The following is a 27,214-nucleotide window of genomic DNA, read 5'->3' as shown; positions in this document are numbered from 1 at the left end:
TCCAAGAATCCAGGATGATATGAGGTCCTCTCCCTCAGGACTCTATGTGGCTCTTCATTGTTTGGTGAGCTCTGATCCAAATTGTAAAGAATAACTAATACTACTCATTTAGAAAAAAAAAAATTGTAAGAGAAGGAAAAGGGGAAAATAATTGGTTAACACATAAAAAAGTACATATATATGATAATGTATACTTATAATATAAATATAAGAAAAATATACATGCCTTCTGTGGTCCTCATTTCTTAGCTGGTTCCAAGGTCAAGTTCATATTGATCACTCCTTTCTTTCACCACCCATTCCACATTCTTTACCTTCTGCTGGAAGCTCAGCTGAATAGGGTTCCTTACTCGGAAGATGATATAAAGCTTCTCCTTTATAATCTGAGTCTTATAATCTTTAGAATCTGAGTCTTTAGTGGGTCTTTATCAGATTGCCACAGCTTTCCCTTAACAAGGACTGTTGGATAAAGTAGTTTAAGAGGCTCCCAGGGAACACCTTGAACTCTAGATACAGCCCTCATTCCACCATTGTGGCGTAGCAACCGACTTTCATCTTGATAATCAGTTCCCTGATCCAGTACAGAGACCCCTTCTCTGGCTGCTGATCCAGCACAATGAGAATGCAAAATGGCCAGGGGGGAGTCTCAGATGCCCATTCAACAGGACCATCATTTTGTTTCCTTGTACATGAGAACCTTCAAACTCATCGAGCCCCAGGTTGCAGAGAAGAAAGTAAAAATGGTTCCAGCAGAGGCACCTCGGTGGCTCAGTCGGTCAAGCATCTGACTTTGGCTCAGGTCATGATCTCACAGTCCGTGGGTTTGAGCCCTGCGTCGGGCTTTGTGCTGACAGCTCAGAGCCTGGAGCCTGTTTCAGATTCTGTGTCTCCCTCTCTCTGTGACCCTCCCCTGTTCATGCTCTGTCTCTCTCTATCTCAAAAATAAATAAACGTTAAAAAAAAATTTTTTTAAATGGTTCCAGCAGATTATCTGGTATAATTGTAGAACAAAGCCTCACATCTCTACTTATTGGTTCCAGGACCCATGCACTGTGGCTTTGAGGAAGACGATATGACCTAGTGACTACTATTTAATTCCTTTAGAACATTCCTTTAGAATGGCACCCCGACCTCACCAGGTGTTGTCTTAGAGCTGATACTGTGACTGAGGCTTCAGTAGGCTGCTTCACAAAGTTAGCAGCTTCTGGGTCATGAGTTATAAGGTAAGACCAGTGAATTCCATGGACAGAAGCCCACTGTTGCACTTAGTTGCCAATAAACTCTCTCTCTTTGGCAGAGGCAATGAAGAAAACATTCTGTAAGTCCACAAGTGGTAGTGCTGGAAGAAGCACTATGGGAAAGGAAGGTATATCTGTACCCAGAATATATTTGTTTGGGGACAAATTTCTTCTCCTTCCCTTATGGAAAAGCTCCAAGGTTACCAATATGCTGCCAGGGGCCAGACAGTCTCTCAGAAGAAAGGTATCATATGATGTACTCAGGGAGGCCTCTGCCGCCGGGTGGTTGCACGTTTAGCAGCAGAGAAAGACAGATCGTCACTGATGAGAGGAAGTCTATCTTACTGAGCCACTGGATAGCCTCTGTCTCTGCCACCAAGGCCACTTTGTACATGGGCCATCAAGAAAGCACTGTGATGGCTGCAGAAAGAGGCTGGCTGACATCACGGAACAGATTTTTCTCTACTTGATTATTGAGAGTCTCATCTACCAAGATTGCTCTTTGGTGAGTATTTTCATGGGACACTCACATCCTTACACTCTGTACCTATTTCAGAAGCCCATAGAGAACTGCAGACTTTCTTGTCACTGAGTTTTCAATCTGCCTGAGTCCAATCTCACAGAAATGACTTCCACTGATAATGGGTTACAGCTGCATACACCCAAGCTTTTTGTTGGATCAGAAAGCATTAAGTTCACAATGGGTAGGAGAGGACATAGTTCAGGTAAATTTAGAATCCCATGTGCCTAGTATTCTCTACATGGCCGTGGAAAATGCCCTATCCGGTATCTATATTTGCCACATGAACCTGTTCAGGGTCACAGAACCTTTCTTGGCAGACAATGCCTGACATAGGGCCTTCTCTCACCCTGGGTCTCACTCAAAATTGGCAGGGTATTGGTTTCTCAACACACAGGTCTGAGTGGCACTCAAGTACAATACACCTTGCTTTTAATATCCAAAAAGTCCCACTGAACATATTTAGGCCTCTGATTTGGTGATATGTAGTTCAAGGTGCAGTAATTTGCCTAGAACCAACAACCCTACATGCTCCTCAGAAACGTCACTGATGTGTGTCAGGCCCCTGAATTTTTATGGGGTTTCTCTTCCACCTCCTGGCACACATTTGTATTAGCATGACATCTGAGATTCTTGCTCCTTTCTGCTCAAAATGCTCAGCATGATGTTAATAATGGTATCCTGTGAGATGTCCACATAGTCGAGGATGCTGTGGATAATATTATGACAACACAGGAGAGTTCACATAACTCGGAGGTTTACTGATGTCTCTGCCAGGTAAAAGCAAACTGCTTTTGGTAATCCACACTAACTGATATAAGGAAAAGCATCTGTCACCTGTAGACCACACAACAGGGACTGTGTTCATTTGCTCTAGCAAACATAACGACACCAGGAGAAGTTACTGTGATTGAAGTCACCACTTGAGAAACTTTACAATGATTCCCAGGCATTCAACCAATGAATCTGTCTCTTATACCGGCCAAACAAGCAAAGGTATCAAACAATCTCAGGTAAGTGTACCTGTTTCAATAGCTTCAGAACTTCAGCTCAATCCAATTCCATTCGTCTTAATCTAATATTATTAGATATTAAACAAGGATGTGATAGGAATCAACAGCCTGCAGTGTTTGAGTTTTTAATAACACTAATCTTTACAATCTCCACAGGGAGGTGTTATATAACTTCTTTCTTAAATGTTTGTTTATTTTTGAGAGAGAGAGAGAGAGAGTCAGAGCATGAGCAGGGGTGTTTATTTTTGAGAAAGGGAGACACAGAATCTGAAGCAGGCTCCAGGCTCTGAGTTGTCAGCGCAGAGTCCGACGTGGGGCTCAAACACACACCGCGAGATCATGACCTGAACCGGAGTCGGACGCTTAACCAACTGAGCCACCCAGATGCCCCGGGGTTATATAACTTTTGATTTACCATTTTAGTGGATTTACCACTAAAGTGAGTGGAAATGGATTTCTACTCACTCTGTTAAGTAGATCACCATGCTACTTCTAGCCTCTAGAAATTATTGTCAACTCAGACCTAATGTCCATTCTGCATTTTCCTCCAAGGACACAGTCATCCTACTATACGACCACAGGTCCTCCCTTGGGGTGACATAGACTCCTCTTCAATCGAGGGACTCCAGGTCTGTAAACTTGCTTAGGTGTGGGAACATGAGACACCATAATCTGTTACCATGGCAACTGAAGTCAAGTTTCTGCTCACCAGGTCTAGAGGTTCCCCAGTAATGTAAACCCACAATTCTCATTGAAATCTGAGAGTCCATTTCAATGTCAGTATTTGATGGTTTCATATCTCACATTTAGGTTTTTCATCCATTTTGAATTTATTTTTGTGTATGGTGTAAGGAAGTGGTCCAGTTTCATTCTTTTGCATGTTGCTGTCCAATTTTCCCAGCACCATTTGTTGAAGAGACTTTTTCCCATTGTATATTCATTCCTCCTTTGTCAAAGATTAATTGACCATATATATAGTTGTGGGTCCATTTCTGGGCTTTCTATTCTGTTCCATTGATCTGTGTGTCTGTTTTTTGTGTCAAAACCATACTGTCTTCATGACTACAGCTTTGTAATATAGCTTAAAGCAAAAGTGAATATTATTATCCTTTCTCTGTATCCATGCCCATTTTATATAGCCCCAGTAGATGTTCTCCAACAGCCAGACATGTGAATATAGAACAGCAAGCTCTAAACCAACTGACCAGAGTACTGTAGCTACATGAGTACTCTGAGATGAGATCAGCTAAGCCTGGCCCAGAACAGCAGCAAAGGACCCTAGACTCATGAGCAAAAATAAAGCATCATTGCTTTAAGCTATTAAAGTTTGGGTGGGTTGTTATACAGCAAAAATTAATTGATATCAGAGCACTTCTAGTCTTGGGAACTATTATTATCAGTCAGGGTCCAATCAGGAAAATCTGGGTATTTCAAATGGGGGATTTTGAGAACTGGTTACACAAGTGATAGAATTGCTAAGGAGCTAGATGGGACAGTGAGGAAACTGAGAAGCTGTGGCCATCCCAAGAGCCAGAAGGGCACAGGAAGGCGGTGGTACCAAAGGCCAGAAGCCAGGGTCATCAGTGGGGGCTGGAACCCACTGCAACCATGAAGGGCACAGCTATCTGGTGGGAGGTGCAGTCACAAAGTAGAATTTAACTTTGGCGTTACACTTTTTCTTTAAGCTCACTAGTGCCGTTAAATACAGCCATTTCACCTGCTTGTTGAGCAAGCTAACATTTAACTTATTTCATTAAATAAGTTAGTGTATGTGCATAGTTCAGTGTCTGGTGCATAAGTGTTATAAGTCATCATTATCATATATTTTTATGGCAAAAACTATCATTGCCCCAAAGCCTTTGCCTTTGATGAGCACCTCATTCAATGAGAGCCCAGGGACAATGTAACTGTTTACTGCTATATTACACAGACTGCCAGAAACCTATCTCTGAATACTAATGTGGTGTTTTTTATTTTTTTAATTGACTTTTTAATTGACTTTAGACCCAAACAAGGCCTGAAAACAAATTCTAGATTCCCCCTATTTCCCTGAGTGTAGTTGCCTACAAACCAACCCTCTTTTTGGTACTAAAACCTGATTCTAATTCATCTAAACAGAGAAAGAATTTATGAAATGGCATGTTGGGTAAGAAAATTGAACCCTCAAATCTTAGTAGTCTTAACACAAAAACAAGTTTCTCACTCACCCTACATTTCCAGTGAGGGTGGGAACCAGGAAGTCTCCTCCATATTGTCACTTGGGGACCCAGAACGATGGAGGGTCCACTATCTGTGACATTCCTAGTCACAATGTCAGGGGAAGACACTAGAGAATCATGCAGGGGCTTTTCAGTGCTTCAGCCTGGACTTATCCCATGCCCTGGGCTAGAAGATAGAGTCTTCTCTGCAAAGGAAGGGAGAACCAGATAGTGTTGACCAGCAACAACGTTTACCACAGAAACAGCGCCCAGTCCTTAGCCAACAGCTGCTAATATAAAGGGGCAAAGGGAGGGAATACACAGACAAGATCCTGCCACAGGGGTAATCTGTTTGAATACCAATCCTGATCCCAGCACTCATTATCTCCCTGCTGATCTCCATATGCTTGAAAACATCTTCCAGAACATTAATCCTTGATTCTATTACAAATAATTTCAAATTGAACCCCCCTAAGGTTCAAAATCCCAGGAAAGAGAATCTGATTAGCATGCCAGGTAGTTTAGGTCATGTGCCCATGGTTTAGTTGCAAAGGGCAGGAAGAGGAAATTTCTGCCTATTTCAGCTTTCACACTTGGCAGAAGGATGCTGTTGCTTCTTGAATTTAAGATTCCCTGTAAATGAGGGGTGTTCAGGTTTCTGGGCAGCCCAAACAAAAATGTGCCCTGTATCGTTTCAATGATTTGCATATTTACGAATTTTATATAAACAGATTTATACAGTACGTGCCCCTTTTTGGTCTGGCTTCTTTCACAGTATCATTATGCAAAGGTCCATTTAAGTTGTTGCACATATCAGTGCTGAGTAATATTCCATTGTAAGGACATGCCACATTTGCTTATCCATTCCCTTGTTGATGAACAACATTTGTTGTCTCTACCTTTTGGCTACTGCCAAGAAAGCTACCAAGAGCAGTCATGAACAGCTTTTTCTGGACATGTGCTTCTATTTCTCTTGGGTAAATATCTAGGAGTGGAATTGCTGGATTGTCCGGTAAGTGTGTGTTTGAACTGTTAAGAAACTGCCAAACTCTTTTCCAAGATGGTTGTGCCATTTTACATTCCCACCAACCATGGATGAGAGCTCCAATTTTCCAATTGTCATAATGCTTGGTATGGCCAGTTTTCTTAATTTTAGCCATTCTAATAGGTATGTGGTGGTATATTATTGTGGTTTTCATTTCCATTTGCCTGAAGACTAATATGATTTTTTCATATACTTATTTGCCTTCCGAATGCGTTTTGTTTTGCAAAATGTCTGCTCAAATACTTTGCCCATTTTTTAATGTATTTCTTGCAATCTGAAGTTTCCTTTTCATTGTCGTAACTGTTTCTGCTCCTGTTTTCTACTATACATTTTATTGTTTTAGATTTTACATTTAGGTCAGTCATCCATTTGGGGTTAATTTTTATACCTGGTGCAAAGTACTGATCAAAGTTTGTTTTGTTTTGTTTTGTTTTTTCTTTTGTTTGGGTTTTTTTTTTCTTTTGCATATGGATATCCAATTGTCCTAGACTCATTTTTTTTTAAAGACTATCCATTCACTACTGAATTACCTTTTCTTATTTGTCAAAAATCAATCATCCATATACGTGTAGATCTATTTCTAGACTCCTGAGTTTGTCCCAATGATCTGTATGTCTATCTTAAACCATATGGTATTAATTACTGTATCTTTAAATCTAAAATTATGCCAAAATAGAAAGCTTATTAAAAAATGCAAAAAGATAGAGACCTAACAGAAAATGAACAAAAGCTACGGTCAGTTTACAGAGAAGGAATTACAATGGCTCTTAAACGTGCAAGAAGATTCTCAACATCAGCCATAATAAAACAAACACAAATTAAGGCTGCGCTAAGATACAATTCACACCCTCAAATTTTCAAATACCAAAAACTTTAACAACACACTTTATATTGATAAGGATGTATGAAAATGGGTACTTTTACCCACTGGTGGCATGAATTAAATTGGAACGACCCCTGTGGAAAACAATTTGGCAACATTTACTCATTTGTTAAATGGGTATAACCTTTGACCCAGCAAGTCTGTTTCTAGAAATTTATCCTGCAATATAGTTCAATAAGTGTTCACAGATCATGTTCAACTATTTCCACTGTGGCATTTCTTATAATGGCAAAGACAATAAACAACCAAAATGTCCAGCAATAGAGAAATGGTTACATAAATGATAAAGTCCTATAATAAACCACATTTCACTAGCAAAAGAATAAGTTAGATGTATGAAATGTAATGGAATGATCTTCAAAATATACTGAGCTGAAGAATTATTTTAGGATGCTGCCATTTGTGTGAAAAGGAAACCTATACACATTAAAAAATATATATGCCCTTATGGGTGCAGAATAGTTATGGAATATAAAACTGAACAGTGGCTGTCCTTGGGGATGAGATAATGGAGTCAGTGCTGAGGGAGAAGATAAGCATTATATAACTTCTCCTCTGTTTGAATTTTTTTGCTGTGTGTGTGTGTGTGTGTGTGTGTGTTTCAATTAGAAAATCTATTTTAAAAGAAGTGTATACTAGGGGTGCCTGGGTGGCTCAGTCGGTTAAGCATCTGACTTCGGTTCAGGTCTGATCTCACGGTTCGTGAGTTTGAGCCCCGCATCAGGCTCTGTGCTGACAGCTCAGAGCCTGGAGCCTGCTTCCAATTCTGTGTCTCCCTCTCTCTCTGCACCTCTCCCCCTCATGCTCTGTCTCTTTCTCTCAAAAATAGACGCTAAAGTTAAAAAAAAAAAGAAGTATATACTAAAGGTATGCCATCTTAAAACAAGAGTGATTATCTCAGGAGAGGGTGATTATATTTGATTATCATTTTCTTCTTTATGCTTTTAAGCACTTAACCAATTTTATAACATGAAAATGTGCTATTTCTGTAATCAGAAAACTAAGTACTCTTAAAACATTCTAGAAAAGGGTAAGAAGGGATTAACTTTACCTAATTGGACAATGGCTAAAAGAGGATGAAGAAAAAGATGGTGTACTTTTTCTTTGGTCATTCATTTACACATATATACACACAGCACACAATTCAAAATATATTTCTTCAAGTAAAAATCAGTCATCAAGAGGGGCGCCTGGGTGGCGCAGTCGGTTAAGCGTCCGACTTCAGCCAGGTCACGATCTCGCGGCCCGTGAGTTCAAGCCCCGCGTCGGGCTCTGGGCTGATGGCTCGGAGCCTGGAGCCTGTTTCCGATTCTGTGTCTCCCTCTCTCTGCCCCTCCCCCGTTCATGCTCTGTCTCTCTCTGTCCCAAAAATAAATAAACGTTGAAAAAAAAAATTTAAAAAAAAAATCAGTCATCAAGAAAGGTAAGGAAAGGGTGCCTGGCTGCCTCAGTCAGTAGAGCATGCAACTTTTTTTAAATAATTTTTTAAAAATGTTTATTTAGTTTTTGAGAGAGAAAGAGAGCACATGTGCAAGTGGGGGAGGGGAAGAAAGAGAGGGAGACACAGAATCCGAAGCAGGCTCCAGGCTCCAAGTTGTCAGCACAGAGCCTGACAGCTGCAAGATCATGACCTGACCCAAAGTTGGACGCTTAACCAACTGAGCCACCCAGGCACCCCAAGCATGCAACTCTTGATCTCAGGGTTGTAAGTTGGAGCCCCACACTGGGTGTAGAGATTATTTAAAAATAAAATCTTTAAGGGGTGTCTAGGTGGCTCAGTTGGTTAAATGCCTGACTCTTGATTTTGGCTCAGGTTTTGATCTCACAGTTGGTGAGATTGAGTCCCACATTGGGCTCCATGTTAGTACGGAGCTGCTTGGGATTCTCTCTCTCTCCCCACTCTCTCTGCCTCTCCCTCTCTCTCCCAAAATAAAAAAACTAAATTTAAGAAAGAAAGAAAGAAAGAAAGAAAGAAAGAAAGAAAGAAAAGAAAAGAAAAGAAAAGAAAAGAAAAGAAAAGAAAAGAAAAGAAAGAAAGGAAAAAAGGTAGGTAAGGAAGTACAACAAAAGAAACTAAAAGCAAACCATCTTTTAAAATCCTTTTTCAAATGGGACAAAGTTCTACCATCTGGTAGCAATGCGAACTTGCAACCACATGAATCATTATGACAGTATCATTGTGACTTTTGAACGCTTTCATCATCAAAAGAGTCTGGTGACATCACCATTAGCAAAAGATTCAAACACCAGGAGAGTATTTGACAATATCTGATTTTTTTTATGAAGACCCAAAAATATGACGATTGAGAAACATCCTAGGACTTCTAACATCACGAAAACTAATGGTAAGGCTCTTAGGAAGAAACTATGAAAGGTTGGGTGATCTGGTGAAATCATACATAGGGGTCATCCCCAAACCTTGGCCTTGAAAGTATATTGTACAAAACAGATGACACTTCAATATGGGGCTCAAAGTCACGACCCCAAGGTCAAGAGTCACATGCTCCACCAACTGAACCAGCCAGGTGCCCCATGGGTAAACAGAAATCCTATTTAACACCTTTAACATAAGCTCAGTGCATTGGCTAGAGCCAAATATTCCACGTTAGTGCTTAATGCCTTTAATTTAGATTTTTAATCACTGTTTACAAGATACCTTTCAGAGAGCTCGTATATATTTTTAGTTTACTTGACCTATAGTCTTTGAGTAAATTATTAGTCTCAATACCTTTGTGAGGAAAAACTATATAAAAATCAACTTTGGAGGTAGAATGTATTCCAATACATAAAAACATCTTCATAAGGACCTCATTTTATTTTCACAGAAGCACAAATGAAATAGAATGAGAGTTTTATTGAATTTCCTTATTCAGGGTGATAAAGAAATACAAAAGGAACATCACACTGTACCTAATCTAAAAAGTATCAGTTAGCATACTAAAAGATCTCTTTGCAAGCCTTCACACAAAACTTAGGTTTCCCCAAATCTGCCTTCTTCCTTAGGCCAACCATTCTAGACTCAGCCAAATTTCCATAAATTAATTTTATAATTAATTAGTTATTAGAAGATGGCAAGGAAGTTGTTTCTTACTTTCTAAAAAACTCCTTTTCTCCTTTTTTTTTTTCTAGGAGAGAATGAATTCTAAGTGGAAAATGCTGTTATTAACTTCATTTGCTTTATTGCTGATGTTGATTAAGCATCACTCCCGGTAAATATACAAGATTGATGAGTCATCATCTTTAATGATTGGCAGAGTTGACCTAAAATGCTGAGTTTTGTCCAAAAAAGGTTAATAAACACTCCCTAAATTAATCAGAGAGTATCTCCTCTTTGAGGAACTGATTAAATTATAAATATATTAATTCTTTCATTTTTCAACATTCAACAAATATTTATTGAGTACCTTTTTGGTGCCAGGTCCTGTCCTAGGTGCTGGGAACTTATGCAGCTTTACATTCCAGGTCCAGAAGATGGACGATAAGCAAAGAAATCTATAATACAATGTTAGGAGCTTTGTATTGGTTTTAATGTTTATTTTTGAGATAGACAGAGCATGAGTGGGGGAGAGACAGAGAGAGAGAGGGAGACAGAATCTGAAGCAGGCTCCAGGCTCCGAGCTGTCAGCCCAGAGCCCAACGTGGGGCGGAACCCATGAACCACGAGATCACGAGCTGAACCGAAGTCAGACTCTCAACTGACTGAGCCACTGCCGCACCCCAGGAGCTTTGTATTTTATATAATAAGGCTACGAAGAAAGAAACAAAGCAAGATAAGAGAACAGAGAGTGTTGGGGGCCTATGTTAGATACATCTTAAGCTATGACAATAGGAACACGACTCAAAGAAAACTGCTATCGAAATATAACTGTACTGGAGAACAAATCTGTTAACCTGCTAAAGTTCTCTTATAGAAAAATTCAAATTCTTACCTCCTCCATGCCTTCCTCATCTTTATGGTCTTTTTAAATAAGCAATGCAATGTTACCGAATGCTATTTGAAAATCAGCTATATTGTGGGAGCTAATGTCTTTAAAAATTAACCGTATTGTTTTGGTATCATGTTCTACATGTTATTTGTCCTCCTAGGGTGTTATGCCTTAATAGAAAGGTCTATCTTAGTCAAAAAGGAGATAATAGACCAGAAGCTCATTGCAGGCCCGGATTCCAGAACTGGAATGTCCCATCAGAACCAGATGCTATGCATTCCAGAACTGTAGCATTATGCCTGGCATGTAGTAGGTGTTTAGTAATCACTCGGCTAACAAATGAGTAAATGAATGGAACTGAATTCTAGATTTTTTGTTATTCCAGTTGCAATAGGCATTTGTTCAAATTTAACACTAAAATGTCTCTTTTTATTTATGTGAAGAATAAAGAACCACCTAGAGAAGATAGATCTCTGCTGGTAAGAATCTGTTCTGTAAATATTCTACAAACTGTATTGAGGGCAAACTGGCTGGAGTCGAGTGAGTTCTAATGGTAATGGCAATCAGAAGGCACATAAGACTGAATTCTCCGGAGACAACCACTGACAAATTTCTTGGGTATCAGTTCAGAAATAATCGGTGCATGTGCATATATACATGTATGTGAGTTTGTATGGACATGTATATGTGAACATCTCCAAATTTTGCTCCTTCGACACACTTACCTGCTTACACAGATAAATTTTAGACATTTGCTATATTTGAAGTACCTCTGTCCAGGGTATTTTTCTTTAGATTGACAGCCATCTGTGGTCCACCACATTTTCTACCATCGACCATTGTGTAGGACCCAAAAAATTATTAAAACCAAACCTCAAAAAAAAAAAAAACCCTGTTCTTAGAAGGTCTCCTTTTGTCACTATACATGTTTAGTGCAGTTAGGCATGGAACATTTGGATTTTGAAAGAGTAGGAGTCTTGAGCAATCCTATATTAAAATATCTTTGGTTAAAAACACCTCCGAAATGTCAAGATGGTGCACTTTCAAAGTCATTTTTTAATATTTGATTTTGAAATAATTACAGATTCATAGGAAGTTGCAAAGATAGTACAAAGAGGTCACATGTACCTTTCACTCAATTTCCCCCAGAGTTACATCTTACGTAACTGTCATGCAATATCAAAATAGGAAACTGATGCTGGGACAATGTATGGATATAATTGTATAACATTTTATCACATGTGTAGATTTGTAGATCACCAAGGTAATCAAGATACAAAATGATTCCATCACCACAAAGATCTCCTCTGAGCTACCATTTATACGCACCCCAACCTCCTTTCCTCAACCCTTCTAATCATTGGTACCATTAATCTATTTTTATCTTTACAATTTTGTCATTTTGAGAATGTTTTATAAATGGAATCACACAGTGTATGATCTATTGAGATGAGCTTTTTTCACTCAGGATAATGCTCTTGAGATCCAACCACCTTGTAGTGTATCTCAGTAAATCACTCCTTTTTTATTGCTGTGTAGTATTCCGTAAAGGGACATACCAAAGTTTGCTTAACCCTTCACCTACTGGGGGACATTTTGGGTGACAATTCTTTTCTCCCAGCACCTGAAAAATATTTTTCCACTTCCTTTTGGGTCCATAGTTTCTAATTAAAAACATCCATTTCATTCAAATTATTTTTCCCCTCTAGGTGAATCATTTCTTTCTGCTTGTTTTCAAGATTCTTTTCACCTTTAGCTTTCAGAAAATTGGCTATCATGTGCCTTAGCATGGATTCTTTTTGAAGTACGCTTCACACCCAGCATGGAGTCCAACACGAGGCTTAAACTCATGACCCTGAGATCAAGACCTGACCTGAGGTCAAGAGTCAGATACTTCACTGACTGAGCCATTCAGGCACCCCAGCATGGATTTTTTTATTTTAGGTTTATCCTGTTTGGGGTTCATTCAGCTTCTTGAATCTGTATGTTTACGTCTTTTGCCAAATTTGGGGGCATGTTCAGCCATATTTTTAATTGTTTTTCAGCCCCATTCTCTTTCTTTCCTTCTGGGGTTCCAATTACATGAATGTTAGATCTTTTGTTTTTGTTCCATGTGTCCCCAAGGCTTGTTCTTTTTTCTTTTTTTTTTTTTCAATTTTTTCTGTTATTCAGATTGAGCGATTTCTGTTATTCAGTCTGCAAGTTCACTGATTCTTTCTCCATCCTCTCCATTCTGCTGTGAAGACTGTTTATTGAGTTTTTATTTCAGTGTTATATTTTTAAGTTCTAAAATTTCCATTTGGTTCTTCTTTATATCTTCCATATCTTTAATAAGACTTTCTATTTCTTTACTGTGACTTCCTATTTTTTCATACATTTCAAGTGTTTGTAATCGCTCATTGAACACTGCCTTTGTCAGATATCCTTGTTAGACAATTCTAATATCTGTGTTATCATGGCATCTGTAGATTATCCTTTCTCATTCAAGTTGAGATCTTTTCTTGGACAATTTGGGGGTATTATGAGACTGGATCTTATTTAAATCTTGTGTTTTCATAGGCATCCTCTTAACACGGTGCTAGCTGGGAAATAGGGTGGCACCCCTGCATTACTGTCGGTTGAGGGATGAAATTTTAGGTTCTTGACTCTGCCTCCCTTGAAACCCAGTGGGGAGGGGCTCCTTGTTACTAATGAGCAGGGATGGGAGTTTGGGATCCCCATGTGGTCTCCACTGACACAACCACAGGGGGATTGGGTAGTGGTGACTGTTTTAATACCCACTAATCCCCTCTAACTCCACACCAGTGAGGAAGGGACGGAATCCCCATTATGGCCTGGTGAGAGTACACGTCTAGGCTCCCTACTTGGCCTTTGCTGGAGGGATGGAAATAGAGCCACGGATTTTCCTGTGGTATTGGGTTGGAGAACAGTGAGTAGTGTCTACAGATTCTTTGCCTTGCTAGGTTGCCCTATTCCTGGCCCGTTAGCTGTTAAGAGCAGCTTTTTTCTCAGGGCTCTTTTTTTGTCTGTACCCATTGGCATTTCTGAGTCGCACCTAATCTGAGATACATGTGGCAGAAAACCCAGGGAACCCACTGCCATGTCGGCCCTTGAGTCCCAGTGCACCTACCTGATCTGCTTTCTTCTCTATGCCTTTCACTCATTTGTTTACTTCACATATAATGTCCTGGGTTTTTAGCTATACTTAGTGGTAGGATAGGGAAACTGAGTACCTAGTCCATCTTTCTGGAAGTACAAATCACTTAAAGTTATTCTTATTTTACAAAATATCCCCAACTTATGAAAGAGAAGCCCCCTTATAACCTTGTTAATTAAATAGTTCACTTAAAAGCACAACAAAAACTTAGGTGGGTCCTATTTTTAAATGAAAATCAAAGACAAACATCTAGACCCCCTACTCCAACCCCTTTATTTTAACATGTAATAAAGTGTCTATCACATAGTAAGCTACTAATACTTGATAAATGAATTACATAAATCTGTATTTTTGTCTGAATACACATTATTTTTCCTGCTTTGTTAATTTTTAAAATATATCCCCCACTCAAGAACCATACTGTTCCCTGCCTTCCCACCTTTGGCTATGACCTCTTCACCCCACATCTCTTTCCTGAAATCACCCTTATCCTTCCAGACCCAGTTTACGTATTTCATCTCCAAGTAGCTTCCCTTAACCCCACGTTTAGGTTGGATGCCCCATCTATATGCTCCCATGGAGATCTGTGTTTTCCTATTAGCAGTTACCACTCTGCACTATAATCATCTATTTAATGTTGTCTTTTCAGCTAGTCTATTGGCTTTTAGAGGGCAGGAACTGATCTAAATGTTCACAGTTCTAGAACCAGCATCAAACAGTGCCTGCCGTGTTACAGGGACACAATAATTATTTGCTGAGTAAACGGATTACTCTTAACTTGACTTTCTCTTTGTACCCAGGGAAAATGAAAAAGAACTTCGGCTCTCAGACTGGTTTAATCCCAAGTAAGAAAGAATATTCTACACAAACACGCACTAATGATAACAACAACAACAACAACTCAATTTAAATGGGGGAGGACTTTTTTCATCATCAAATTGTACCTATCCTGGGAGCTTTCCAGGCCTTGGCAGTTTTTAGTTTAAAGTCTTTTATATATAAACCTAGTGTCTATTTATCTAGAATCAGGCAATTGAGGGTCATAATGAGAAAACTGTTATCTAGTTTAATGTTCCTGGTTTTATTAGGAGAAAGAAAAAAATCTTTTTAGTAACGGCCCAAAAATGCCATTAATGACTCTTCTTGATTTTGGCATTAATACTTGGGGGAAAATCTCATTCTTTTTTTTTTTTTTTTTCTTTTTTGAGGTGGGGGAGGGGCAGAGGGAGAGGGACAGAGAGAATCTTTTTTTTTTTAAATTTTTTATGTTTATTTTTGAGAAAGAGGGAGAGACAGAGCGTGAACAGGGGAGGGGCAGAGAGGGAGTCACAGAATCCGAAGCCGGCTCCAGGCTCTGAGCTGTCAGCACAGAGCCCGACGCGGGGCTCAAACTCACGAACCGCGAGATCGTGACCTGAGCCGAAGCAGACGCTCAGCTAACTGAACCACCCAGGCGCTCCAGGGAAAGAGAGAATCTTAAGCAAGCTCCACACCCAGTGTAGAATCCAACACAGAGCTTGACACAGGGCTCAATCCCACAACCCTGGAATCATGACCTGAGCCAAAATCAGGAACTGAATGCTTAACCTAACCAACTAAGCTACCCAGGTGCCCCAGAGAATCTTATTCTTTATAATGGCTATCTAGTATTCTATTTTATGGCTACATACCATAATTTATTTAGTCAGTTCCCTATTGGTTTTGAATCATTTGCAGTTTGAAGGCTATTGTAAATAATGTTCTGATGAATATCTTTGTACATATATTTTTGTACGCTCTTGTGTGAACTTACCCATATGATAAATTCCTATTGTAGCATCATTAGATTAAGAGATATAGACATTTTAGGAGCACTTGGGTGGCTTAGTTGGGTAAGCATCCAACTGTTGATTTCTGCTCAGGTCGTGATTTCACAGTTTGTGATTCAAGCCCCCTAGTAGGCTCTGCACGGATAGTGTGGAACCTGCTTGGGATTCTCTCTCTCCCTCTTTCTCTGCCCCACTGTCTCCCACCTCCCCTCCCCTCTCTATCTCTCCAAATAAATAAATAAGCTTAAAAAAAAGATTTAAAAATTTTTAAAAATGAGATGCAGACATTTTAAATTTTTACTCAGGTTGCTAAATTGCCTTTTAATAATTATACCATTTATTTTCTAATCTATAGTGGGTGAATGTTAATTTTATTTGTTTCATAAATTTCCATTTTATTTTAGTTGTATCAAACATTTTTTATTGGCAAAACTATTAGTTAAAATATCTCGATTCAATTTGCACTTCCATAATTATTGTTTAATTTGATCATCTTTTATACGTGTTATTTATATTTCATCTTCTGTGAATTCCTTTTTCATATTTATATTTTTTAAATAACCTTAAGTGCACACAATTAGATTAATAACAATCTTTGTGGGGTGCTTGGGTGGTTCAGTTGGTTGGGCATCCGACTTCAGCTCAGGTCATGATCTCACAGGTTCATGAGTTTGAACTGTGTGAGACTCTGTGCTGACAGCTCAGAGCCTGGAGTCTGTTTCAGATTCTGTGTCTCCCTCTTTCTCTGTCCCTCCCTGGCTTGTGCTCTGTCTCTCTCTGTCTCAAAAATAAACATTTTTTAAATAATAATTTTTTTAAAAAAATTTTAATAAAAAATTTAAATAATAATCTTTGCTACATGACTCACTCTCATCATTAGGTTTTTCAAAGCCCAGTCATTATTTATTTATGTGCTTTCTCACTTATTTCTGTTTTGTTTTAAGTTTATTTATTTTGAGAAAAACAGAGCAAGCAGGGGAGGGGCAGAGAGAGAGAGGGAGAGAGAGAAAACCAAGCAGGCTCCGCACTGTCAGCACAGAGCCCGCCTCGGGGCTCAAACTCAGGAACCATGAGATCATGACCTGAGCCGAAACCAAGAGTCAGATGCTTAACTGACTGAGCCACCCAGGTGCCTCTCTTGCTTATTTTTAATGAAACAAAACCTCAACATTCAATAACTTCAACATCCAGCTATCCAGCTATCCACCTCTGTCTTTCCTAGGACCCCCATTCTGTCTCCTCACCCTCTAGCCTTGAAACAACCTCCATCCCGAATCCTGCTTCATCATCCCCTTGCTTTCTCTTGTTTTAATTTAAGTGTATATCTTCCATTTGTATTCTGGAACAAGTATATTTTAAAATTACAGCTGTTTGTAATTTTTTAAAGAAGATATAATACCACGTGTAATCTCCAGGGACTCATTTTGACCCTTAATATTATATTGCTAAGATTCATCCAAATTGCATATGACTGTCATTCATTTTGATGGCGGCGTTACAGTTAACTGTAGAAATATACCACAGTTTGCTCATCCCCTGCCTTATCAGTGGGCACTTGGACTGCGTCTAGGTTTTTGTTATTTTGAGCCTTAAGAGGTAACACTCTTGCAAGAGGCCTTTCCAAAGAATGTGTTTACGATAGGAAAAAAAAAATACATAGATAAAACAGCTGCCCGATTCTTTCTCTGACCTCATCTTCAACCATTGTGTCCCTCACCCACTCCTCCAATCATACTGGCTCCTTGTTGTTCCTCAGAAACACCAAGCAAGCTCTCACCTCGGGACTTTGCACCTTCTGTGCTCTCTGCACGGACTGCTTACCCTCCAAGCAGCCAAATGGCTCATTCTCCCACTCCCTTCAAACACTGTTTTATCAGTGAAGTCTTCTCTAACTACTCCCTTTCTCCCTTACCCAGATTTATTGTTCTCAGTTGCTCTCCCCAACATCTGACATACTGTATATTTGCTTGCTTATTCATTTACTATCTGCCTTTCCCACAAGAGTGTGCCTAGAAAAAAAAAAAAAAGCCTAGATATAGTAGGGGTTCGATATTTGTAGAATAGATAAATACATGAGATCTTCTGTCTAATTGAAGTGATAGCACCTTCATAACAATGTAAAAGTAGTGGGAGAAGGCATTGCACTTTATTATTAAGCATCATATTGGCTTTTAGTTTAAAATGAAATGACCTCTGCATTATGGAGATATGAGGGAAGAAGCTCATTTTTGGTTCTTATTAAGTACAAAAAACTATAAGCTTAAAGTAAATATGTGGGAATAAATGTCTCAGAATAGCCAAGAAAGTGTGAAAAAATAAGAAAGTTAAAAGGATTTTGCCTAGGGGCACCTGAGTGGCTCAGGTGGCTAATGTCCAACTCTTGATTTCAGCCAAGGTCATGATCTCATGATCATGAGATCAAGCCCCACACTGGGCTCCACACTGGGGGTGGAGTCTGCTTAAGATTCTCTTTCCCCCTCTGCCCTACCCTGCTCATGCTCTGTCTCTCATGCTCTCTCTCTCTCTCTCTCAAAAATAAAATTTTTAAAAGAGAGGGTTTTGCCTTAAATAGTCAAACATATTTTGAAATCATTGTGATCAAATCAACATGGAATAGATCAAAGGAGTAGTGAATCCAGAATTAAGTCACAGTATGTATCAAAGTTGATATATAACAAAAATGGCATCTTAAAAATCAGTGAGGAAAGGACAGATTAGTTCATAAATTATACTGACACTATTGGTGATCTAAGTGGGGGCAAAATGGGGCATTAATCCTATGGCATAAAGATAAATTCCTGATAGACTACAGATTTAAGTGTAAAAAATAAAGCAATAAAAAAAAATCTTGCTAGAAAATCAATAAGACAGGGGCGCCTGGGTGGCTCAGTCGGTTAAGCGTCTGACTTCGGCTCAGGTCATGATCTCGTGGTCCGTGAGTTCGAGCCCCGCGTTGGGCTCTGTGCTGACTGCTCAGAGCCTGGAGCCTGTTTCTGATTCTGTGTCTCCCTCTCTCTCTGCCCCTCCCCCGTTCATGCTCTGTCTCTCTCTGTCCCAAAAATAAATAAACATTGAAAAAAAAATTCTTAAAAAAAATTTTTTTTTAATTAACATACATATACAGCAATCCTATTCCTGGGACTAGCCATTAAAAATAACAGCAACAAGGGGAGCGTGGGTGGCTCAGTCGGTTGAGCATCCGACTTCAGCTCAGGTCATGATCCCACGGTTCATGGGTTCAAGCCCCACATTGGGCTCTGTGCTGACAGCTCAGAGCCTGCAGCCCGCTTCTGATTCTGTGTCTCCCTCTCTGCACCTCCCCTTCCCATGCTCTGTCTCTCTCTGTCTCTCTCTCTTTCTCTCTCAAGAATAAACATTAAAAAATTTTTTTAAATTTTAGATTTATTATTATTTTAAAGATAATAGCAACAATACCTAAGGACATAAGATTAAGGTTTGTTGCATCAGTTTTTATAATGACAGAAATTCCAGGAATAAAATGTATACCTAGTCATAAGACAATGGCTAAACAAACTGTCCACACCTTGGAATATTATGCAGCCATTACAAAGAGTGAATAAGAACTAGTCCAGATAACCTGGAAGGACTTCCACAAGGTTGTGATGAGTAGAACAACAAGCTGCAGGAAAGTATGCGTTATCTCATCATAATAAACAAGATTAAAAAAAATTATTTACTTATTTTTGAGAGAGGGAAAGAGAGAATGCGTGCATGAGCGAGGGAGGGGCAGAGAGAGGGAAAGAGAGAACCCCAAGCAGGCTCCATGCTGTTAGCCCACAGCCTGACTCTGGGCTCGATCTCACCAACCGTGAGATTATGACCTGAGCCAAAATCACGAATTGGACGCTCAACCTACTGAGCCACCCAGGCGCTCCAAAATAAACAAGATTTTTAAAGCCTGCATATGTGTGTGTACTTATGTATGTGTGCATATTGTACACATGTTATCTATACAATTGGATATGAATATGGAGGGAAAAAGAAAAGAGCACAGATGAGGCTGCAAATATGGCAGGCCAGCAGCTAGGAAGAGGAAAGTGGAAAGCTACATGACGTGGTGCAGGGGTAGATGTGGGAAACATACACCCTGGAAATGCTCTAGTACTCTCATGGTTCTGTCTGCTTATGGTATATTTTATCTCTGCTATATCACTTTAGCTTCTTACACTTTTTAGACTCATGCACAGTTCCTTAAAACTGTATATAGGTCAATATAGCCTTGATTTACAGGAAGAGTCCCCACCCTCTCTCTCCAGATCTATTTTTCGAACAAATTATAACCTCCCATATTACTGTCATGAATCCCATCTCAGCAAATCTTAGGAACACCTTCTAGCATTGAAATCACTTCTAATTCAGTGTAGCACCTATTCTCTTTTTATTACGAATGTGGATATCTTAACCCATATATATGATTTCCCTCCTTCGTTAGTATACTTCTTTGTAAGTCACGCCTATGATAGTCTACAGTACTATGACACTTGAGCATACTATCTGTGTACCTTCCTTCTGCAAATTTTCATTGCAGGCAATATACTTATGAGCAGGTCATTTTGTATCCTGTTGAACACCCTCTGCTTGGGCATAGTGAGGTATTTTCTAAGCTCCTCAGATACTGAATCTATCAGGGTATGAGAGAAACAACTCAACTAAGATGAAGTAACTTTAGTGAAGGAATGGTTGGCAGAGATTGGAACAAGGTTAAGAGACCCAACAAAGGACATGGAAGCATCCAGAGGCTTCAACAGTAAGAAGCTCTTATCACCCTTGGCCTAAAGGGACAAGGGAAGGGATGGTGCTCCTGGAGACCAGAGATCTCTGGAACCATGAAAGAGCTGCCCAACAGAAGCTGTAGCTGCATATGGACACAGCCACTGGCAAGATCTCAACAAAGCTGGGAGAGAAAAGAGGAAAAGAGACAACTTGTTTTCCTGCCCTCTTATCTTACGTGGGTACCTCCCATTAGCAGAACCCACTGCAAGCCACAGGGCAGGGAACATTGGGTGATCAGTCTGCTCCTAAGGCAGACCAGGTAGAGAAGGCTAAGGATGGACAGGGGAATTGTAAATGGAGAATAACTAACACAATCCACCTTTTTGACTTAGATGGAGCAGCTCATGTTCCCCAAACACGAGATACAAAGTCACATCAGCTAGCGGGTATCATCGAGGTGATGGAAATCTAGCTATATTCCCACTTGAAACCTAGATCGTAACATCTGCCATCTCTAGTATTCTTCATGTAAGGTGGCAAAGGGGAGAAAATAATTAACATAGCGGATCACGACTACAGTCCTACCTCTGTAGCTGTTCAGGAGGCTGGCAATAAAAGGAGGCAGTTAATAATCACCATCCCATGGTTTCTTTATCCTCTGCTAATCCCTTTGATGGTCAGAGTTTCTATTCGATAGGGTTACTCAAACCTCCATCCCTGGAGAGTCTGGTTCCCTCAGTGGTCTGACCTTATTGAGTTGCCCCAATTTCCCACTGACCATTATTACTGGAAATGAGGTAGCTGGGGGCACTCCCAGAGAGTCCTTTGCATTCCATATGAAGCCGTGCTTGCCATCCTTGTAGAACCTCATCTTCCTATCTTCTCGGTGATGAAGATCAGTCATGCCAACCAGTACAGTAATGCCATTTTCTGCCTGTTGGCTCAGCAGCACGGGGAACCATCAGTCTCACAGAACCATGACTTTCTCCCTAGAGCAAAGACTCCTCCCTTGGGAACTGAGAACTCTAAACACACGGGACCCAACGTCACAACAACAGCAAGCAAACATTCTATAAGTGAATTATTGGATGTAATCGTGAGCAGGGACATCCTCACATCCACCTTGTTTTGTGAACTGCGCATTCTAGCTTTGGAAGGTACAGTCTCTCACACTGCTCATTGAGTCAAAGCGGGAATGGCGAACTACTACAGAAAAGTACCTCGGCCTTTTCAGGGAGTTATCTCGGAACACTGAAAATGAGATTTCCACTTTCTACCAGGCGAGGTGCCTCAACACAGGGAGGCACACAGACCAGAGAACTTTGTGGAAGTGGCCAACTGCCACACTACTCTCACCATGAAACGGGTAGCTTAGACGGAGGCAAAGTTACGTGTGATACGAAGGCAACTAATAAGATATTCTGCAAGTCAACCAAGTTGGCAGATTTGTAGGCATGAAAAGCAAATCCCTACCCAGAACATAAAACGTTCCCCTGAAGGAAAAGTGTTGCCCCTTTCTTTATGGGGTCTAATATAATCAACCAGCCATCGTTTGGCTGGCTGGTTCCCATGGGAAATGGTGTCACCCTGTGGGCTCCAATTGGCCCCTGCTGTTGGCAAGCTGGGCGCTCAGCACTGGCTCTAGCTTGGTTTTAGCAATGGGATGTCCATGTCACTGAGGCCGTGCATAATCCCCATTGGACTCCAAGTAGCTGGGGCCACTTTATACAGAGACACTAAGTCAGTCACAAGGGAGACCGGGCGAGGTGTCTGACTGACACCCAGAGGGCAGATTATCTTATCCCCCTGATTGCTGAGCACGTCCTTTGCAGAGAATGCCCCCTGGGCAGCATTTACCTTCCAGGTAAAGAGTTTCGTACCTGTAAGAGAAACCTAATGACTCTAAATCTCTTCTACTCCTTCCTCTTCTGTTTTATCAAATAATTTCGAAACACAAGTTTTTAACTGCCTTCTGCTTTCAGAGGCATTTTCTTTCGTTCTAATAGCAAATCTTTAATCTTCAGACCCTTTCCCATTCTCAAATAGATACTGATTAGCCTCTGTGATGTGCCTAATTTATAAGCATCATCACTGTGATAAGGGTACATCTGTCCAATATTAAAGTGGAGTCTGCGACTTTTGAGTCAAATACAAGTGTATGTCCATAAATTCTAAGTATAAGAAGGGTTTAAAAGTAAATGTATAAAAAAAAAGAAACAAATAAATGTGTAAGTTTGAAAAAATCCTTAAAATAGTAAAAGGGGGTACTTTTCAAGAATTTTGTTATTATTATTAATGTACTATTAAGGGTTGCCAAATTCTACCCTTGTCCGGGTCTAGATTTGTAATTAAAACCTGTAATTACCAAAAGCAAAATGGCTTCACACTTTGTGTTCAATTCCTTCCAAAATGAAGGCCTTAAGTTGCTTTATTTTTATTTTTATTAAAAATTTTAAAAAAACTTTAACATTTATTTATTTTTGAGAGAGAGAGAGAGAGAGCATGAGCAGGGGAGGGGCAGAGAGAGAGCGAGATACAGAATGTGAAGCAGGATCCAGGCTCTGAGCTGTCAGCACAGAGCCTGATGTGGGTCTCGAACCCACAAACCATGAGATCATGACCTGAGCTGAAGTCGAAAGCTTAACCTACTGAGCCACCCAGGCACCCTGGCCTTAATTTGCTTAAATAGTTTAATGTCCTCCCTCCAACCAAACTGTTTATTATTACTTTTGTTTCCTTATTTTGTTTTTTGGGGGGGTTGTTTATTATTCCTAATTCTGCTTCTGCTGTTATTTTGTTATTATTAGAAGCAAATGTAATATCATCTCCCTTTTTGGACTAATCTTATTTTCTTCCAGGTTGCACTGATGGGCCTACAGCATTAGGAAGGGTAGAAAGAAGGTACTCTAGGAAAAGAAAAAGGAAGAGAAAGATGAGAAAGGGGTAAAAAGAAAGGAAGACATAAGCAGACAGTAGTGCTTTCTGTTTTAGGCAATAATCAGAGAAATGTTCAGACAATGAGCTGTCGGTTTAAGCTATAGTCAGAGCTCAAGGAAAAAAATCCCTGGGCTCAAAAGGCAAGGTTTTTTTGTGATCTCTACACCCAACATGGGGCTCAAACCTACAACTCCATGCTCTACTGACTGAGCCAGCCATGCGCCCCTCAAAAGGCAGTTTGGTATAATGACCAAAGCACAGATTCGGAAAGCCAATTGGCTGATTATGAATCCTGATTCTGCCATTTATTAGCTGTGTGACACTAAGTAATTTACTCAACCAATCTGCGCCCAAGTTTCTTCATATGAAAAATAGAGATAATGATGGAATTTATATTATAGGACATTGCAAGGATTAAATAAATAGTGTAAAGCACTTAATCACCATGCCTGGCACATAGTTAAGTACTTTATAATGATTAGCTACTATCACTTGGAGAACAACATTTGCTGTCATAATAAGTGGTACTCTCTTAATCGTTTTTCTTGTTTGTTCAACAGAAAACGTCCTGATGTGAAAACGACAACTGATTGGTTTGCGCCGATCATCTGGGAAGGAACTTACAACAGACAAGTCCTGGAAAAGTACTACAAAAGGCTGAACATTACCATAGGCTTGGCTGTATTTGCTACTGGAAAGTAGGTGCTACTAACATTCATCCTTTTCTATTTTGGAAACATATGGATAAGCACCTGTGAACTCTCTACATCCAAACAGCCACTCATAATTAACCCTAATCATGATTTCTGGCTGGTCTGCATAATTATTTGTAGTGGTTATTTTCTCCAGCCATGGCTGATTTCTTAACACGACTTGGAATCTTTCTATTAATATCCATTTAGCTCACTTTTCCTTTCTTCTCAATAAATTTTATGGCTTTTCTCAGCCCCCGCTCCCCAAGCTCACTACACCCTCTTTCGCTAACCAACACAGTTAAGCTCTAAATGCAATTTCTACCCACCTACCTACTGGTAGTTCTTTAGCAACAATGACACACATGTTCTCCTGCATGTTTAAGTGACATGTCTTCTCCTGATGAGTTTTAGCAAAGTGAATGTTTGGTCTTCCGTGTTTCACAGGTTTGTGGATCAGTACCTGGAACAGTTCCTCCAGTCTGCTAATAAGCACTTCATGATTGGCTACAATGTTATCTTTTACATCTTGATGGATGACTTCTCCAAACTACCTCCCATAGAGTTGGGGCCCCTTCGAACATTTAAACTATGTACTGTACTCAAACAACATGTGTGGAAAGACTTCAATTACATATACATGAAAAACTTGGATATGTACATCATAGAACATATCCAACATGAAGTCGACTTTCTCTTCAGTATGACTGTAAACCAGATCTTCAAGAATGACTTTGGGGTGGAAACCCTGGGCGAGTCTGTAGCTCAACTCCATGCATGGTGGTATTTTAGACATGCTGAAAATTTCCCCTATGAGAGAAGACCTAAATCAGCAGCTTTCATCCCTTTTGGAGAGGGAGATTTCTATTACCAGAGTGCAGTTTTTGGTGGCACACCCCGTGAGGTTTTAGCCTTCATTAAAGAATATCAAAAAGGAGTTACCAGTGACAACAGAAATGGACTCAAGAGCATATATGAACATTATTTAAACAAATATTTGTTTATCAATAAACCCACTAAGTTGTTATCACCAGAATACAATTGGGATCCAAATTTTAGAACTCCCCCACAAATTAAACATGTGAAGATAGCATGGCATTCAAAGAGCATTTGATGGTTGTATCATTAGGTTTATGGATTAATAAGCGAACCACAATAATTCCTCAACTACGAAACATTAAACGTCTCCGTGTTTTTGGAAACTTACAAAAATGTGCAATCTTCCAAAATAAATTGTTTTTCTCCTTGCAGTTTTATACCATCTAAATCTACCTAAATTGGAGTAAGAATAAATGGATGTTAATTTATATTAATGCACAGTGGTGTTATTAGCTACATATTATAAATAATGTGGAAATACTTTTGGAGGCACAAAATGAAGAAACACACCAGACTCTCCTGGTTCAGAAAATAAAGATGGATGGATGGATAGATAGATACATGTGTACACACACACACACACACACACACACATGCACGCACACACACAATGTCAAAGGGATATATGTAAAGGGAAAAAATATTCATCAACTCACTCATTAAACTCTGTTTTTCAGTGTTGGGAGATACAGTGCTTGTAAGTATTCTCAATTAGCATTTAATCTGTCTAGTATCTGATGGAACTTAGGTGAACTAGAGACATTCTACCAAATACATCTTACTTTTATGGCTGCAATGATGTTGGGTGCATGGTTTTTAATGCTACAGGAATTTATTTATTTATTTATTTATTTATTTATTTATTTATGAGAGAGAGAGAGAGAGAGAGAGTGTGCGAGTGGGGGAGAGGGGCAGAAGGAAAGAGAGAGAGAATCCCAAGCAGGCTCCATGCTCAGCAGAGTCTGTGAGGTGCTTGATCCCACGACCCTGGGATCATGACCTGAGCCGAAATCAGGAGTTAGACACTCAACTAACTGGGCCACCCGGGAGCCCCAGGGACTCTTTTGTAAAGAGCTATCAACTTAACTCCATGGTAAATATATTCTTTTAGGTGCAGTCAGGGATAGAAAAAATGTTAAGATATATAGAGAGAGACTATACATTTTATAAAATTTACCTCAAGCAGCCTACGGTCCAGCAGGGGAGACAAAACTATAAATATCTCTTTTGGAAATTTTAGAAGTGCTAAAACGTAAGGAAGATGTGGCCAAACTGCCGTAGTGGTTCAAGACAGGAAGCAACTAGCTCAGAAGAACCTTTACTATGTAGTCACATCAACATGCTTCCACAAATGAATGAAGCATTATAGCATAGTTATAATAACTGGAGGTTCTAAAGTCACAATAAGTTATTATTTTAATCCTTTTTTGTTGGCTAAAAACTAAGGTTTAGTAAGTGTTCTATAAAAGATAAAGATTATTGGCTATTAAAACACTAAAATTGGGGCACCTGGGTGGATCAGTGGTTAAGTGTCCAACTTCCACTCAGGTCATGATCTTGCAGTTCCTAAGTTCAAGCCCCACATCAGGTTCTGTGCTGACAGTTCAGAGCCTGGAGCCTGTTTTAGATTCTGTGTCTCTCTCTCTCTCTGTCACTTCCCCACTCATGCTGTCTTTCTCTCTCTCAAAATAAATAAACATTAAAAAATATTTTAAAGAACACTAAAATTATAAAGGAATATTTTTAAGGTAATTTTTAAATGTTTATTTTTGAGAGTGAGAAAGTGCACGTGCATGAGTAGGGAGGGGCAGAGAGAGAGAGAGAGACAGACAGATGATCCAATAGCACAGAGGCCGATGTGGGGCTCCAAACTCACAAACCATGAGATCGTGACCTGAGCTGCAGTTGGACACTTAACCGACTGAGCTATCCAGGTGCCCCTGTAAGTAATATTGATAACAACTATGGCAGGCAGATCTTACGATGGTCCCCAATAACCCACCTATCCTGGTGTTCCTGTCCACCCCCTACCACCCTTACCTTCAGTATGAGCTGAATATAGTGACTTGCTTCTAACCAATACAATATGACAAAGGTAATGGACTATCACTTTCATGATTAGGTTACATCAGATTGTCACCTCTGTCTTACTAGCTGACTCTATTTATTACTGCCTTTGACTAA

At 39.7% G+C, this 27,214-nt stretch overlaps 1 protein-coding gene and 1 long non-coding RNA gene across 3 annotated transcripts in view; one reads left to right on the top strand and one right to left on the bottom strand.

The window, feature by feature from the left end:
• Window positions 1-27,214, bottom strand: part of LOC122475019 — a 67,993-nt gene that overhangs the window by 34,359 nt on the left and 6,420 nt on the right. Inside the window, exon 3 of the long non-coding RNA XR_006295073.1 lies at window positions 10,302-10,389. This is a non-coding gene — a long non-coding RNA (uncharacterized LOC122475019). The remainder of the gene's footprint in view (window positions 1-10,301; window positions 10,390-27,214) is intronic.
• Window positions 929-25,464, top strand: LOC122475016 (glycosyltransferase 6 domain-containing protein 1-like). Of its 2 annotated transcripts, XM_043566558.1 has the most exons (7): window positions 929-1,743; window positions 2,636-2,771; window positions 10,027-10,106; window positions 11,267-11,302; window positions 14,781-14,825; window positions 24,020-24,157; window positions 24,599-25,464. In XM_043566558.1, exons 2-7 carry the CDS (start codon window positions 2,697-2,699, stop codon window positions 25,263-25,265), a joined length of 1,041 nt encoding a protein of 346 aa, XP_043422493.1. In that variant the 5' UTR covers window positions 929-1,743; window positions 2,636-2,696; the 3' UTR covers window positions 25,266-25,464. The 2 variants fall into 2 exon arrangements, with proteins under 2 accessions (XP_043422493.1, XP_043422494.1); XM_043566559.1 differs by lacking the exons at window positions 929-1,743; window positions 2,636-2,771 and adding an exon at window positions 9,138-9,242.

This window comes from Prionailurus bengalensis, chromosome D4 (assembly GCF_016509475.1).
Source record: "Prionailurus bengalensis isolate Pbe53 chromosome D4, Fcat_Pben_1.1_paternal_pri, whole genome shotgun sequence".
Lineage (NCBI taxonomy): Eukaryota > Metazoa > Chordata > Mammalia > Carnivora > Felidae > Prionailurus > Prionailurus bengalensis.
Note: the sequence above shows the minus strand (reverse complement) of the source record. Positions and strands in the feature narration are given on the sequence as shown.